This window comes from Glycine soja, chromosome 5 (genome assembly GCF_004193775.1).
Source record: "Glycine soja cultivar W05 chromosome 5, ASM419377v2, whole genome shotgun sequence".
NCBI classification, from domain to species: domain Eukaryota; kingdom Viridiplantae; phylum Streptophyta; class Magnoliopsida; order Fabales; family Fabaceae; genus Glycine; species Glycine soja.
The window spans coordinates 32,948,526-32,965,798 of record NC_041006.1 but is presented as its reverse complement, the minus strand read 5'-3'; the positions used below and the strand labels follow the sequence as shown (position 1 = coordinate 32,965,798).

General features: G+C 36.0%; 1 protein-coding gene across 7 annotated transcripts; it reads right to left on the bottom strand.

The window, feature by feature from the left end:
- Positions 1-11,882: 11,882 nt before the first annotated feature.
- On the bottom strand, positions 11,883-15,900 carry LOC114412565 (serine/arginine-rich splicing factor SC35-like). 7 transcript variants are annotated; one of them, XM_028376500.1, is made up of 11 exons: positions 15,712-15,887; positions 15,545-15,623; positions 15,388-15,467; positions 15,233-15,299; positions 14,550-14,633; positions 13,699-13,908; positions 13,394-13,610; positions 13,146-13,287; positions 12,678-12,881; positions 12,449-12,573; positions 11,883-12,287 (listed from the first exon to the last, which is right to left on the bottom strand). In XM_028376500.1, exons 1-8 carry the CDS (start codon positions 15,785-15,787, stop codon positions 13,282-13,284), a joined length of 819 nt encoding a protein of 272 aa, XP_028232301.1. In that variant the 5' UTR covers positions 15,788-15,887; the 3' UTR covers positions 11,883-12,287; positions 12,449-12,573; positions 12,678-12,881; positions 13,146-13,281. The 7 variants fall into 7 exon arrangements, with proteins under 7 accessions (XP_028232301.1, XP_028232298.1, XP_028232300.1 ...); XM_028376497.1 differs by having other exon boundaries at positions 12,384-12,881; XM_028376499.1 differs by having other exon boundaries at positions 12,449-12,881.
- Positions 15,901-17,273: the final 1,373 nt, after the last annotated feature.

The following is a 17,273-nucleotide window of genomic DNA, read 5'->3' as shown; positions in this document are numbered from 1 at the left end:
TATTTTTTTTTAAAAAAATTAACTTGTGGATGTTTACTAAGTAATTTAGTTGTGTTTTTTTTAGAAATGAAGTTTCTTATTTTTTTTTTAAATTAAGAGTTGGATGTTTACTAATTAATTTTTTTTACATTAGTTGTGTTTTTTTTATAAATGAAGTTGTTTAATTTTTTTAAAAAAATTAAGTTGTGGATGTTTAGTAATGAATTATTTTTATATTAGTTGTGTTTTTTTTTTTTTATAAATGAAGTTGTTTATTTTTTTTTAAAAAAAATTAACTTGTGGATGTTTACTAAGTAATTTAGTTGTGTTTTTTTAGAAGTGAAGTTTCTTATTTTTTTTTTAAATAAAGAAGTGGATGTTTACTAATTAGTTTTTTTTACATTAGTTGTATTTTTTTTTATAAATGAAGTTGTTTAATTTTTTTAAAAAAATTAAGTTGTGGATGTTTAGTAATGAATTATTTTTGTATTAGTTGTGTTTTTTTTATAAATGAAGTTGTTTATTTTTTTTTTAAAAAAATTAACTTGTGGATGTTTACTAAGTAATTTAGTTGTGTTTTTTTTAGAAATGAAGTTTCTTATTTTTTTTTAAAATTAAGAGTTGGATGTTTACTAATTAATTTTTTTTACATTAGTTGTGTTTTTTTTATAAATGAAGTTGTTTAATTTTTTTAAAAAAATTAAGTTGTGGATGTTTAGTAATGAATTATTTTTATATTAGTTGTGTTTTTTTTTTATATATGAAGTTGTTTATTTTTTTTTTAAAAAAATTAACTTGTGGATGTTTACTAAGTAATTTAGTTGTGTTTTTTTTAGAAATGAAGTTTCTTATTTTTTTTTAAATTAAGAGTTGGATGTTTACTAATTAATTTTTTTTACATTAGTTGTGTTTTTTTTTTTATAAATGAAGTTGTTTAATTTTTTTAAAAAAAATAGTGGTGAGGGGTCAGATGGTGATGATGCTGCAGAGGGATTCCCTGGTGGTCCACGAGACCCGTCAGTGCTCACATCATTTGCCGAGCATGTTGCATGCCGTGTGGAGTGGACAGGTATTTTAATTTGTTAATTATTTGTCATTGTTTATTTATTTGTTTATGATTAATTTTTTTAATAATTGTATAATTTGTACTTCAAATCAGGAACGTCCTGATTTGAAGTTAGTGTCATATGGGAGGAAGGTGACACTGATTGGGAGGCCAGTGCCTAAGATTGAAGGCCTGGTGGCTGCCACAGGATTAAGTCCACTGATAGATTGTTCAGTTATTACTGGCGATCCTGGACTTATATCCGCATTTGTGGAGAGGTGGCACAGTGAGACTAGCACCTTCCACCTTCCTGTAGGAGAGCTGACGATCACATTGGATGATGTGTCGTCAATCCTACATTTGCCCATCACTGGTGCCTTGCACAGTTTCCACGCCCTTTCTACGGAGGAGGCCAGATTCTTACTTACGGAGTTGCTGGAAGTGTCTGTGGAGGAGGCCAGAGCGGAGACAACACTCACACGTGGAGCATTTGTACGATTAGGATGGGTTCGAGACATATATGAGACCAGATGTAAGGCCTGGTGGTGGATTGTCGCTGCTCGCGCTTATCTACTGCACCTTGTCGGTTGCACTCTTTTTGCTAATAAGAGTGCAACATACGTGCATGTGGTCCACCTTGACGCTTTCCAGGACCTCGCTCATAGTGGTGGTTACGCTTGGGGGGTTGCGGCGCTGGTTCATATGTATGACCAGTTAGATGAGGCTTGTAGGACCACCACCCGACAGCTTGCGGGGTACTTGACGCTACTTCAGGTAAATTTTGTGTTTATTAATATGTTAGGTTCGATTATGATTTAAACATGTTTTTATGTTATGTTAACCTCAATTATTGTGTAGTGCTGGATCTATGAGCACTTCCCTAGTGTGCACCAGTGCGTGACTGACGATACATACCAGGAGACGTCCCCACGTGCTTCCCGGTGGTTGACGTCGAAGGCACACATGAAGGGCATCACAGGAGCACCCTACAGGGCACGTTGTGATGGTTTGACCGTCACAAATGTGTCCTGGTTGCCGTACACGGAGCATCGGGGTGTTAGGGCATTTCAGGAGATTTCATCGTTCCAGGGTCAGCTCAGATGGGGTCCTATGATCGTCACAGTTCGACCGAAGAGGGTGGTACGCCAGTTCGGTTACATCCAAAGCATCCCTCCGCCGCCTGTTAGTGCACGATTGTCACACGATCAGATAGATGACAGGTGGATGGAGTTTGCGGATCACTTACTACCTGCGGGTCAGCTTTGTCTAGTGCCTGGGCAGGTATCTGCGGATTACATTGAGTGGTTTTTCCGCATATCTCACCCTTTCATGAAACCGACCCAGGCAGCTGACCAGCAGAGGGATGCACCAGCTGCAGACCCTGAGGACTACATACAGCCGCCCAGCCCCCAGGTTCCAGTGGCATTTGACCCCCCTCCACATGTGGTAAGATTATTTGCGCGTTTAATGTTTTATGAGTTGTTGTTTATTTTGAATTTCATAATAAATGTTTTTAATGACTTTGACAGGATGATTACGAGGGATATGAGGCGATTGCACAGAGGTTGGAGCGTGTGCTCAACCTTAGGATAGTCACTGCAGGCACAGAGTTATATGACATTATGCAGGACTGTTTGACGATCGCGAGAGGGGGACCCAGTGCTGATGGGACGGTCAGGGCTCGTCAGAGACGCCGCACGGACCATTGATCATTGTATTTATTTTGTTGTGTTGTAGTTGACATGAATATTTGTAATTATTACAGTTTTTGTTTAATATAGTTGACGTGTTTTGCACAGTTTATTATTTTATAATATAGTTTGTTATTCCGATTGTTTGTGGTCCTTAAGCGAAGTTTACGGTTGTTTTAAATTTATTTTTAAAAAAAGGGAACCTAGAATCATGAGTTTTGTTTGTAAGAATTACATAAAAAATAAAAGTTTTTAAAATGATTAATAATTCATAAGTGAACCCTTTTTCCATGTTCAAGTACCCATGTTTGTAAAAATTACATAAATGAACCCTTTTTCCATGTTTGTAAGAATTACATAAAAAACATAAGTTTTTAGAATCATGAGTTTTGTTTGTAAGAATTAAATAAATGAACCCTTTTTCCATGTTCAAGTACCCCTGTTTGGGATTTTTTTGCGTGGGTGTGCCAGTGCCCTGAGACAATGGAGGGCGGCCATTTCTCATGTTTGGACGTCAAAGAACCCAAAAAAATAGTCCCGTTCCCCGGTTCCGTCAACTAACACGTCAAAACAAAGCCTCAAAATCCAAAAAAATAGGAAATGAACCCTTTTTCCATGTTCAAGTACCCATGTTTGGGATTTTTTTGCATGGGTGTGCCAGTGCCCTGAGACAATGGAGGGCGGCCATTTCTCATGTTTGGACGTCAAAGAACCCAAAAAAAATAGTCCCGTTCCCCGGTTCCGTCAACTAACACGTCAAAACAAAGCCTCAAAATCCAAAAAAATAGGAAATGAACCCTTTTTCCATGTTCAAGTACCCATGTTTGGGATTTTTTTGCGTGGGTGTGCCAGTGCCCTGAGACAATGGAGGGCGGCCATTTCTCATGTTTGGACGTCAAAGAACCCAAAAACAATAGTCCCGTTCCCCGGTTCCGTCAACTAACATGTCAAAACAAAGCCTCAAAATCCAAAAAAATAGGAAATGAACCCTTTTTCCATGTTCAAGTACCCATGTTTGGGATTTTTTTGCGTGGGTGTGCCAGTGCCCTGAGACAATGGAAGGCGGCCATTTCTCATGTTTGGACGTCAAAGAGCAAAAAAAAAATAGTCCCGTTCCCCGGTTCCGTCAACTAACACGTCAAAACAAAGCCTCAAAATCCAAAAAAATAGGAAATGAACCCTTTTTCCATGTTCAAGTACCCATGTTTGGGATTTTTTTGCGTGGGTGTGCCAGTGCCCTGAGACAATGGAGGGCGTCCATTTCTCATGTTTGGACATCAAAGAACCCAAAACAAATAGTCCCGTTCCCCGGTTCCGTCAACTAACACGTCAAAACAAAGCCTCAAAATCCAAAAAAAAAAAGGAAATGAACCCTTTTTCCATGTTCAAGTACCCATGTTTGGGATTTTTTTGCGTGGGTGTGCCAGTGCCCTGAGACAATGGAGGGCGGCCATTTCTCATGTTTGGACGTCAAAGAACCCAAAAAAAATAGTCCTGTTCCCCGGTTTCGTCAACTAACACGTCAAAACAAAGCCTCAAAATCCAAAAAAATAGGAAATGAACCTTTTTAACAAGTAATTTTTTGGACCACTGAAACAACACATTCAACTTTATTATGGGAATTAAACACGCCGTAAACAGATAAAGGTTACATCAACGAAAAAACAAAAAATTAAACATCACATTCAGTTGTTTAGCGACGTCCCACTGACCTCGTCTTCAACATATTTAGTAAAGACAACTAAAATTTCTATTGGTCCATATTTTTTCCAGTAGTTAGATTGTACTAACACCTTCAGCAGTTCTTCGTTGGTGATCAGCTCATTTATTTCATATTTTATAACCGTATCTGAATACTCAAACCGAGCTGGTTGGCGGAAAAACAATCGTCTTACCGTTTGTGATTCGTGAATTCCAAGAGGGGGAATCCCTTTAGGTGCAACTTGCTTGATTAAATTCTTCAGTTCATCGATGGTACATGTTGAAGGAATTTGAAATTTCTTAGGATTTTTTCCTGTGAACGCGCATCTATCAAATTTGTTCTGCGGTGGCATGTTCCATTTTTTGTTGTAATACAGGATCGCGTCATGAATACGAGGCATAGTGCGTTCAAGTAAGTTTATTATTTCATCTGGTGTTCTTCCAACGGTGCATAATAACTCAATCGGACCAACACAAGAAAATTGATCATTACACATTAACATTGTGTTGACATCGTCATCATTTATCAATTTGATACACTCAAAGCGAATTTGGTTACCTGTATCGGTGAATGGCTTCCGGTAGTGAATTTCATCCAAAAATTGTTTGTCGGATAGCTGAAGGGTATTGTGTATTCTGGTTTTTAGGCTTGCAAAATCACACCAATTTGGTACTCGAATGGGCACCGGAGTTGAAGTTTGGAAGTAAACCCCAGTATCATTGTGAATAATCGATCCATTTGGATAAATGAAAGCCAACCTTGAGTTGACAATCGTCTGACTGCTAGTTTCTCCTAGAAATGCCATAGTTTGTGTATCAGTTGAGAGATTATTTGAAAGCAAGATAATGTGTGATTTAGTAGCCTAGTCTGCCATATATATAGATGGTTGTGACCGAGCCTTTGTTTAACTTTGTTTACAAAAAAATAGACACGCGTAAATGTGTAGTCAAGTCAGCCAATGTGTTATCGCTAATGTGTAGTCAAGTCAGCCAATGTGTTGTCGAGCGACTGCTAGTTTCAGAATGTGTACTGAAGTCAGCCAATGTGTTGTCGCGCTCAAACTGTAATACGCATGCATGTCATTATGTGTTGTCAATTATGACAATGATGTATGCTGCACGCGTAAATGATTTTTATTGGACCAACAATTTCCTTACTTAACCAAACGAGTACTTGATAATATTAATTGGTTAGTAACGGGTAACAACAAATTATATCGCATAATGAATACAATTACATAAACAATGCATGTTTAGTCTTCATTTAGGTCTACATAGTGTGTTTTGAATGACATCAAGCTTGTGTATTGCTGCATTCTACTAATATATGGAATTGCCCACTGCTTTGCCTGAGAATAACAATTGCTTGACCACAACAGCGCTGGAGGCGGCAACGGACAATGGTCTTTCAAATAAACTTGTTGTACATGAACAAACATTATATCATGCGCTGACCGTGCCAAACGAACCAGCGAAGTCATTGCATAATTGTTACACTAACTATATTCAATGTACCTGAACAAAATGATTTCCAAACACGTGATCGACACATATGATGCGGTGGCCAGAAGAGTCAGGTGATGGTTGACTTCTAAGAGGGAAAAATGTCATACTTTGTTGTTGGGACAACGATACAAGGATTACGTTATACCGTGAAGCAATCACATATCCCATGTCTGTTATATCCATCCACTTGTCCACACTAACCTGAATGAACCAAACATACACATGTAAGTAATTTAAACATTGTTATTAAAAAAAATGAACCTAAAAACATACCTTTGAAAAGCCATCAACAAGTAGGGACAACTTTAATTGTTCAAATCTCTCTGTGCCACCGAAGAGGTTCATGTACTCATGCGACCACCTGCCAAGTTCTTTAAGCAATTCATTACGCACTAACGACCACGAATCTTCCCCCATACCCAATAAAGCGGCAATGGACTGATATCCACAGTTACCGTCCGCTTTCACATCCACAACGTCACAAATGAAACCTTGAAAGAATGACGCAAATTGATCCAACATCGGGATGATCCTTGTTGGCTGACGCGGTTGAGAACATGATGCACTTCGTTTCACTGGAGAGTTGCTGCTTTGAACAGAATGAAAAGCATCAACATATTCCCAGTAAGACGGATCACGCTTTGTGGATGTTTGACTTCTTTTCATCGGTTTCTTCGGTGCACCTTTAGTGTTCACCTTTGACGGAGGAGGGCACATAGAGTTATGATCAGGGTATGCAATTTCTCGAAGTTTACTCTTCAGAGTTACTTTGCCAGCCACATCAAGTTCCCCAAACCTTTTAGATATGACCTCTATTTCTTCCTTGATGGTGACTTCCGTCTCACATAACCCTTGGTCTTAAAAGCAAAGTCTCCTCCAAAAAAGATGGACTGACTCCAATGGGATGCTGCCAGCAGTATACCTAGAAAGCTCACATGCACAAGGAAGCCCGTGCGTGCTTCTCATCACACAACCACAAGAAGAGAGATTGTTGCCGAGATAACGTAGACGGTCAATCTCAAAAGCAATCTGATTTAAAGCATCCCTCGAAACCATCCCAAGAAGCCTCTTGTATAAGGTTTTTTTATATACATGGCCAACCACATGCGTACTGGTTTCAAAGGATGCTTTAATTTCGACGTGTTGCAGCGTGATCATGTTGTTCATGGCATCCCAAACACTACATAGGTCTCCAACGCTATTTTGTAGTACTCTTTTGAGATCCCAATGAGCTGATTCAACCCTACATTTAAAATACACAACAAACATGAAAATATACAACAATTAAATACTAATCGTTACTAACAAATAAAATCAGTTCTTAATACCTGTTTGTTGTTGTGTTGCCTAGGTGCATGACCTTATTCGTCCATGCTGTAATAAATTTTTCCTTGTGGGGGATAATCCATGTGTCGTTAACATAGTCAACGAACATCGGCCAAGGCGAACAAGCAACTTGAAACTTTTGATGTGACTCATGGAACTCGTATTCGGACGGACAATCAACCAAAGTACCCCAGCTATCCATTACATAGTCCCACGCATTTTTTTCTCCGATTAAAGATTTGCACTTCGCCTTCACATTCTTATCGATATGAAACCTGCACAACAAATTAGTAGACTCGGGAAACACAGTTTTCACTGCATTCATCAGTGCTAGGTCTCTGTCAGTGACAATAACAAGAGGGAGGCGATCGTGTCTTAAAAATAGGCCTCGAAATCGTTCCAAAGCCCATACAATATTATTAACACGCTCAGCCTCCAGATATGCAAACCCAGCAGAGAATGTCATCGCCGTTGGTGTCACTCCAACAAAGTCAAGTAGTGGGAGTCTGTACCTGTTTGTTTTGTAGGTATTGTCTATAAAAAACACCAGATGACATGCATTGCATAACTTTACTGCATCTGGGTGACACCAAAACAGATCACGCACCACAACTTCATCCTTCAATCTATGCCAATGAATGTATTGATCACGTTCGAAAAGCTTCATCAGATGCTGCATTTCGGTATCAGCTCCTCTTATTGAAGAACGATATGCACTTCTTGCATTGTAAATTTGCTTTATCGTGGTGTAACTGCCGGCATTGTGTTCCTTCAACGCTAGCAAGATGTTTTTCGGTTTCACCATCGACTTTGTCATATCAGCAATAATTTTCTTTTCTTCCTTAGTCAATCGCCCGGCGTATGGATGTCCAACTAAGGACTTCGCCAATTCATGATTATGAATCCCACATATCAACTTCACCATCCAACCTTCCCCTCCATGCACTGGTTTCCCACGAAGCCTGAAGGGACAACCACATTTCCTACTCCCGGTGTCTTTTCTAACGAATTCTTTATTTCTACACTTGTACGTACCACTCCTTTCACACCCAATTAACACAAATGAACTTCTTCCTCTGCTACCGGTCTTTGTGTCAGATCTCATAATCACTGCAACAAATCCATTTTCATGGGCAACTGTTCGAGCCCATTGCAAAACATCATCTCGAGTAGCGAATACCTACAACGCAACCCTAACATATTAATTTTCATACAAACCATCAATTCAACCAATGACTCAAATTATCTATGATTACCTGAGATGTATTAAAAGCATTTGAACAATCGACATGTGGTTCATTCACTCCACTTTCTTCTTGATTATCATAATCATAATCCATATGAACTTCTTGTGACATCGCAAAGTCATACCTCCATTGATCTTCGTCCATCTTAAGGACATATGCATCATACACAAGTACATTCAAATTATCATATAACCACATCCAAAAATTTACTACACCTTAAATAACAAACATATTAATAGCACATATGCATCACACACGACTATATTAAAATTATCATATAACCACATCGATAAATTGACTACTTATTAACTAACAACTAATACAAATATATTCTAAATTTATAACTACATTATTTACTTAAACTAAACTTATCACTATAATAAACAACTAATAAAACATTTTTGTACCATTATACATTTAAGTTACCTAAATCATTTAATATTATACCATTATACCTAATTAAATCAATAATCCACAACATATATAAAACAGAAATAAAAAAATTATAAAACAGAAATATATATATATATATATATATATATATATATATATATATATATATATATATATATATATATATATTTCTGTTAGTTAATAATGGATTAATGGATTATTTGTATAATTAGGTATAATGGTATATATTGTGGACATTAAAATTTATAAGAATAAAATTTATTTAATAATTTTTTTGTTTTATAATGGTATAAATATATATATATAAAACAAAAAAATTATTAAATAAATTTTATTCTTATAAATTTTAATGTCCACAATATATACCATTATACCTAATTAAACAAATAATCCATTAATCCATTATTAACTAACAGAAATATATATATATATATATATATATATATATAAATTATAAAACATTCCGGAAGACCTTCTTCCGGAAGTTACTGAGGCCCATTCCGAAAGAAGTGCTTCCGGAATGGGCCTCAGTAACTTCCGGAAGAAGGTCTTCCGGAAGTTACTCAGACCCATTCCGGAATAAGGTCTTCCGGAAGTGTTTTCAAATAACACTTCTTCCGGAATGCGCCTCAGTTGTGCCTAAAATTTCTTCCGCATACACTTTTTTTTACTGTTTTTCTTCTCTAAATACTAGCCGGAAAAGAAAAAAAATACCCATAAAAGCGTACCTCCGACGAAATAGGAAGAACAGCCACTAACAAAACTTCAAATACGGAACACGGGACCACCGAATCTCCAAATACTTCACGGGACCACCAATGGAAACTGCAAAAGGGACCACCGAAACAACAACAAGCAACCAAAACGGAAGAAACAAAGCAGAGAAGAAACAAGCAGAGAAGAAAGCGCAGTAAAAAGAAGCGTGTACTCGTTAATTTAAAGAAAATTACACAAGGGCAAAATCGTCATTACATACGCATTAAATATTATTTTATTTTTACTTATTATTATAAAATGAAATTTCTTTTTTCTTCATTTCGTCATTACATACGTTCACTAATTATTTAATTATTTATGTATAATAATATTAATTATTTTATAATTTAGTTTATCCATTAAAATTAAATTATTACAAAATAAATTTTTTTTAAAAAAAGGTAACTTCCGGAAGAAGGTTCTTCCGGAAGCTTCCGGATGACGTTCTTCCGGAAGTACTTTCTGGTACTTCCGGAAGAAGTTTTTTTCCGGAAACTTTCCGGAAAACCTTTTTCCAAAAATTTTCCGGAAAAACTTCTTCCAGAAGAAGAATTTTTGAAGGGCAATTTCGTCACTTCACTGTTTGCTGGGTGCCCCAGCAATAATGCTGGGTGCACGTAGCAACTCCCAAAACTCAGCCTTAATTCCATTTTAATAATTAGTGCCTTTTTACCTCATAAAAAACTCATCAAGTTGAGAAAGAGCATGATATTAATGAATTCATACTACCTTTTTTATGTTCTATTGTCAATAGATTTTTTGTTTCGACTATGTTATTAGTGTGAAGTATTTATTGATTTTATCAACTAATTTTTATTAAAAAATCTGACTCATTATTTTTAATGAATTTTTTTCTTTTTAAGTATTCTTTTTTCATTTAGAAGACTTTATCTTAAATCTATCTTAAGAAGATTGAATTAAGTCTGATTCGAACCAACTTGTTAGTATTAATCATCAATAGATTAGTCAACATTTTTTATACCCTATAATATAAATATCAAAACCCCCACTAGATGAGGTAACTGCTAAGTGATTTGTGGTACGTTTTTGGAGATTACTCCTGTTATGGTTAGATGAATCGATCACTACTCAATCAAATAATAATGTCTACTGTTTATAATGTAAGATTTGAAGGGTGTGCTGCAAGTGATGATTAGAGGCAGTGGTGCCAACTTCAAGGATGACTGTTTATAGTGATACATTTGCATGGGTTTGTCGGTCCTGATTTGGCTAGATATCAATACTATGTTTAAAAGCGAAAAAAATTATTGATAGAGGGAAATGTTATTTTCTACCAACCACTTTTGGTATAAAACGCACAAATCTTGTGATTTCCGAAAAATCCTATTTTATATTTGTTTTAAAAAAAACTGTTCATTCGTGCATATTTCTTTCGTGCTAACCAGTCAGCAATTGATTGGGATATTGTTTAAGCAGATTTCGATGATCAATATTTATTTTTATTGGATAGATGCATTTACTTACTTGACCATCTGGTTAATGAATAAACTACAAAGTCTAGAAAAATGGGGTTTATTTGTAGGCCCCATTTGGTCACGCATTGTATCATGCACAGTCATCACACCTTAACCCCTACCATGAGGGTGAAATTATAACATCACTCAAAACTACATTCTCACATCCCTACAAGCAAAATAATAGTCTAGTTACAAGTGATACTCACTTAGATTGACCAAATGTTGTGAGCCTTTTAATACGTAGACAGTAGATTTTCCCAATAAATCGATCAATATTCAATACATCTAAATTAACCATTCCTGGATCACCATTCTCTCAAATCTAGAAAGCAAAACATACGCAAAGATTCAATACTACAGCATTAAACCAATTGATAATGGATATTTTCACCCCACTACAATTTCATACTGCTTAAATTTTAAGCAATTAATTGTTGATAGCCATATCAACAAAATAATCAATACACTCACTTGACTCGTACCAAGAACACAATACTCTGGCGGAAAAATTAGCTAAACGAGATTTCAATATCAAGACTAATCCTTTATCCTGATTACCATAAGGCAAACCCTAAAAAATGTATAGAATTAGCTTAATGAGACATTAATATGCTGATTAGTATGCAAGCTTTAGCAGCAAGCACCTCTTCAATACTCGGAAGAAATGGCCAACAGGTGTAAAAGTTTGAAATGTTCACCAACAACCCAAGAAAACTTGTAACTTTAAAAGGAACCCGTCTCTAAAACACATTGGTTATTTCAGTAGCAAAACAGTAAACACAACACAATGCTGCAATAGTTATCACAAATATCAAAGCAACAAAAGATTGCCACTAGTTATATATCGTTTTGCCATAAGAATGAATGAATAACTGAAATTGAGACTACAAAAACAAATCACCAGTCAAATAATGAAAAAACAATTGTCAAGTGGCTTTGGAATCAACAGAAACCAGCAGCACAGCTAGACAGCCATCATCAGTATCAACCGCTGATACCATTGCCAACCCGATTCCAGCATAAAGGGCAGCAACAGTCAGCTACAGTAATTGGTTAGTGCTTCAAATTATTCACGAACACATGCATTTCATATTAAAGATGCATCAGCTACCACCTCACAGCTACAGTGTCATGGAGCAGTGTGCTACAACAAACATATCTCACTACGTTAAGTAGCAGATGTTATAATCTTGAATAAAATATTGATTAAAATACCCTAAAAAATAAACCATGGTGTTACCATTGTCCCCTTCACTGTGATTCGAAATAAACACCAGCACATTAAAGTTCATATTTAATACCCACAGTTTTATGTTTAGTATCTGCATCTGAATCAACAAATGACAGGTCCAACTCCTAGGAGGCATCAGCTACATGACAAAATATGGTCACTCGTGTTCATCACAGCATCAAGAATCCTTTTCAGAACACTTTTCCGATGAAAACCAAACACGGATATGAGATCAAAGATCAGAAATCTCAATGGTTATGAGGGATCTCAGAAGAAACAAGAATGTAAACCAAAAGAGCTTACCAATGATCAGATCATTCAGGAAAAAAACCAACTCAACTAATTGTCTGTCTAATCAGCACACTGGTAAAACAATCAGTTCTAAAACCAGCGTACTCTTGCAACCAGCATCAAATTCACGACCAATCATCAATGAATAGAAACAGCATCAACAGCAACAAAGTCAACATGCGGCTATCATGCCCTCATCACTTTTCCCGATCATAACTATAAAACCCAATAAGTTGTTCAACATAAATTAACTGAGCTTTAACTAGATCACAGCCATTCCTTCCTATAAATTAGGAAATGAAAACGGAGGTATGGAGAGAGAAAAATGCAAACAGTATAATGAAAATAAAATGGCAAAATCCCTCAAACTGAGATAATAACCTATCAACTGCAAGGTCTAATAGTTACCAAACACTGAAATAGACAACATAGCAAGTCCAAATATAAAAACCATTCAAACATCAGGAAGTCTGACCCTACCAAATAGCACTTAGATCATAAAATTCTTCAATGACTCTGATAAGACCATTCACATAGACTAAAAGATCCAACAATGGCAAAACAGCTACAGGTGCAATAGTCCGACGTCTCCAGAATTTTTCATGAAAAACATAGCTTATTCCTGCAAGAGAGCAAAATTAAAAAGTCACCACATGTAGAAGAAATACCACATTGACTACAAAGTTGGTAATTTTATCACTACATTGTTGAAGACAAACATTACTTACATCCCCGTTTGAATTTCGAGGGGAAGGACTTCGTGAAGCATCAGGGCGACCGCGTGGTGAGACACTGCGAGGGGTAGGGGAACGTTCCTCACGGCTACGATTTGCAGGACTTTCACCCCGTGGACTCTTCCTAGGGGAAGTACTCCTTTGAGGGGAAGTGCTCCTCTGAGGGGAGGGACTCCTTCGAGGACTAGGACTGCGTCGTGCAGGGGAGCGGCTACAGAGAATAACAATGTAGGAGTCAAATAATAACAATAATTGGGAAAAAACACAGTTGAAAGAGCTAGCTAACAATGAATGAATACCTATCAACTGATCTGCTCCGGCTTCTACTATTACGCTCATCATCATAGCGTCCTCTACCACGACCCTTGTAATCAAGACTGGCACTACGGCTCCTACTTCTGCGACGATAATCTTTGTCTCTCCCACGATGCCTGTCACGTTCATACCTATCATAACTTCTGCTGCGACTTCTTCTCCTATAATCTCTGTCTCTGTAATCATCACGATGCCTGCAAATAAAGACATCAATCAATACATTACTCCAGCCATGTCAAATTGAAAAATGAATGACCAAACCACATTGTCTATCAAATATCCATTTTAATTACCAAAATCAATTTTCAAAGTGATCAGATAAATGGCATTTGACATGTTTGATATTGTTTTGGGGAATAATAGTTTTTTTCCTAAAAAAATAATAAAAAATTATTTCACAGAATATGATAATCCAAACACAGAAAATTCTGTTGAAAAAAATCTCCCAAACATAATTTTATGCTAACTACAGTCTTTATAATGGCATAAATGATAGTTGATGGCAGAAAATTATTCAGGCATTCACAATGGCTAATCAGCAAAAAACTATCTGTTAACTTTTAAAAAAAATATCATAGAATTGAGTGAAATATACTATAAGCATGGTTCAACACTGCAGCCAACATAGTTTATTTTAGCTTTACGATGGACATCCATCACAACATAAAAAAACAGCTAAGAAAACACATGTAATTGAAACATCACACTCAACTCATTACACACAATCAAACATGTTTGTCCAACTTGTTGTATCAACAACACAATGGTAGTTTGACAGTTCTCAAGACACTAAAATCACAACACTTTAGAAGCAGCAAGAAAATTTAAAAACTACCTTTTCCTTGGGCTACGGCTCCTTGATCGCCTTGATCTTGGGGATGTTTCAATAATCCTTCCTTTGTGACTGCAATTTGAAAAACTTAACCAAGTAACGGATAAAGGCATAAGAATCCAAGACAAACATATGTCATCATGCATTAAATGAAGAAAGTCACCATATTGAAGCAAAAGGCCAGCCTGATTATTGTTCTTCAAACTTTTTTTTGGTTGTTATAAAAAATTCTGTTTTGGGTGCTTTTCTTAAACAGATTGTTTTGAAAACTAGTTTACTAAAACACTTCAGATTATTTCGTTTTCTTCAAATCATTGCAGCTCTCATCTCAAACCCAGCATATAGTAATATCTTCCTTCTCCAGGCATTCCATTCTCACCCCAAACAACAACACTACTACTGGGAAGTGCAAATCCCAAACATACCGGCACTAAAATAGATTTGTAAATTAAGGTATCACCGTGGTGATGGTCTGAATAGCAGAAAATGGCAAAAACTTCCAAAGAGAAAAATGTTTTGCAAAACAATTCCATAAAATAATTTTCATTTTTCAGAAACAACAAAGCGAAATCCATCCAACAAATAGTAGTTCAATAGAGTAAACAACATAATGGTCAAGAATCGACAGCAGGATAACAACTACAAATGAACAAATAAATAATCCAAAATACAAGTGAGGCACTTACATCCTTTCAGCATTAGGCCCATATTTCGCAAACTGGACCGTTATTTCGCGACCATCAACCATTCTCCCTGAAGAGTTAAAATTCGTTCGTTCAAATGACGAAACCATTCAATCAAACGAAACCATTCGTTCGTAAAAACCATAAAGCGCACATACCGTCGAGCCTCTCAACGGCCTTCTGAGCCTCATCAGCATACTTGTAACGCACGAACGCAAAACCCCTCGATTCACCAGTCCTTCACAAGAAGAATAAAAGTGCATAATCTTCAGATAAATAAATAAATGGAGCGAAACAAATTGAAATCGAAAGTACCTTCGATCCTTGGGGATGAAGATGTCGACGACCTTCCCATACTTGTCGAAGAGAGGGAATAGGTCGTCGGCGGTGGTACCTGAACGAAACGAGATCGAACGTTAGATTAATGGTTTAGCAGAAAAATTGAATTGAAGAAAAAACAGAGAAAGAGTGAGAGAGCTTACGGAAGGTGATGTTCAGAACGAGAAGAGAGTAAGTGTCGGAAATGTCTGGGGGACCCGAACGTCCGAAGTGAGACATTTTTGTTTTGCAGAGAAAAAGAGAGAGAGAGAAATAGAGATTAGGGATTAAGGAAGAGGTAGCTAGGGTTTGGCCGCAGAATCTTCTTGAATACTCGTAATGCCTCTGCCTTTATTTATCTTCACTTGGAACTCTTTTTTGTTTCATCTTTTAATTTAAAAATAGTTTCAAGATTTTTTGTATTAATTTTTTTGTCTTTAATGTCAAAGATTTTTTTTATCCGTCTTGCAAGAAGATGAAAATCAAAAAATTTATAAACTACAATAGACATTTCCAAATTTACAAAAAAAAAAGAACATTTTCTATTTTAATATATTAAAAAATGATGTAATAATTACTAAATATTAGAAATTGATACTAGTATGATGTTTAACAAAATAAAAATATACTAATACAAGAGAAAGCAAAATGGGAAACTTCTAACATAAAAAACCCTAAATTGAATCTCTTAAAATTTTATTAAGACCGGAATAGTAACATTAAAAGTTAAAATATATATTTTTTTCTTCTATTGATTTATCAGGGTTGTAAGCTTATGACAAGGAATTCAAAACCAATTAGTGTTGGGTTGAACAAACATGAATATTGAAACAAATCAAACTAGATCAATTGTTCGAACCAAACACGAAAATCAACTTGGGTTGGATTAACCGAGTTTGCAAGGCAACCTTATACTTGCCTACACCCCTCCCTAGTTGAATCAACAATCATATGCATTGAGGGAGAAATTTGATATAGATAAAGTTATGTCAAGTATAGACCCGAGATGAGACAATGCACAATCACTATATTAACTTAGGGGGTGTAGTCCAATTTTCATAATAGTGCAAGAACTAAGGACTAGTTAGAGTGTATCACAAACAAGTAGCATCTATGTTATTCGCACTCGCATTTGCCACCATCAAAATTGGTAGCAATATTTTCGTTAGAGTGAGCCATAAACTGTAATCACATGATATGTGTAAATGAGAAAGAATTGATAACATGTGATATGTGCTTTAGGGACAAATTTACCTCAGAGGGTTCCATTTAGAAAGTATTTATTAAACAGGGACTCTTTTTAAACTATTTACAAAAGGGGTTCGTTTTTACAAGGAAGCCGCAGGAGCTACTTGCGATATAGGCTTTTTCTGCATGCCGCCATTCTCATTGGCGAATCTGTGATGTGGAGAGCAGCTTGCAGAGGCAGCAGCAGGTTGCAGGAGGCCAACATATATCGCTATTACTAATTGCGAGAATAGCTTATCGTGTTTCGCTTCTGGTACCTGCGATATATAGTTTTTATGAGCAGTTTTTATATAGTTTTTTTCTGAGCATAAATAGTTTTTATGTATTTTGTTATTAATATTATAAAAAAATTATTTGTGTTAATAAGTATTCTAAGGTTAGGTTAGTTAATATGAAAATATTATCACGTAAATATTTTTAAGATAGAAAAAACATCAACAAAAGCTTATAAATAATTAATTGTAATAAAAATAACTTC

Bases quoted from the DNA above. Each gene is read 5' to 3' on its own strand.
- LOC114412565 (XM_028376498.1), bottom strand. From the start codon at position 15,787: ATGTCTCACTTCGGACGTTCGGGTCCCCCAGACATTTCCGACACTTAC. The intron at 15,468-15,544 runs GTACTTTCGATT...CTTCTTGTGAAG, and splicing joins TTCATCCCCAAGGATCGAAG to GACTGGTGAATCGAGGGGTT. The intron at 15,300-15,387 runs GTATGTGCGCTT...TTAACTCTTCAG, and splicing joins GGCCGTTGAGAGGCTCGACG to GGAGAATGGTTGATGGTCGC.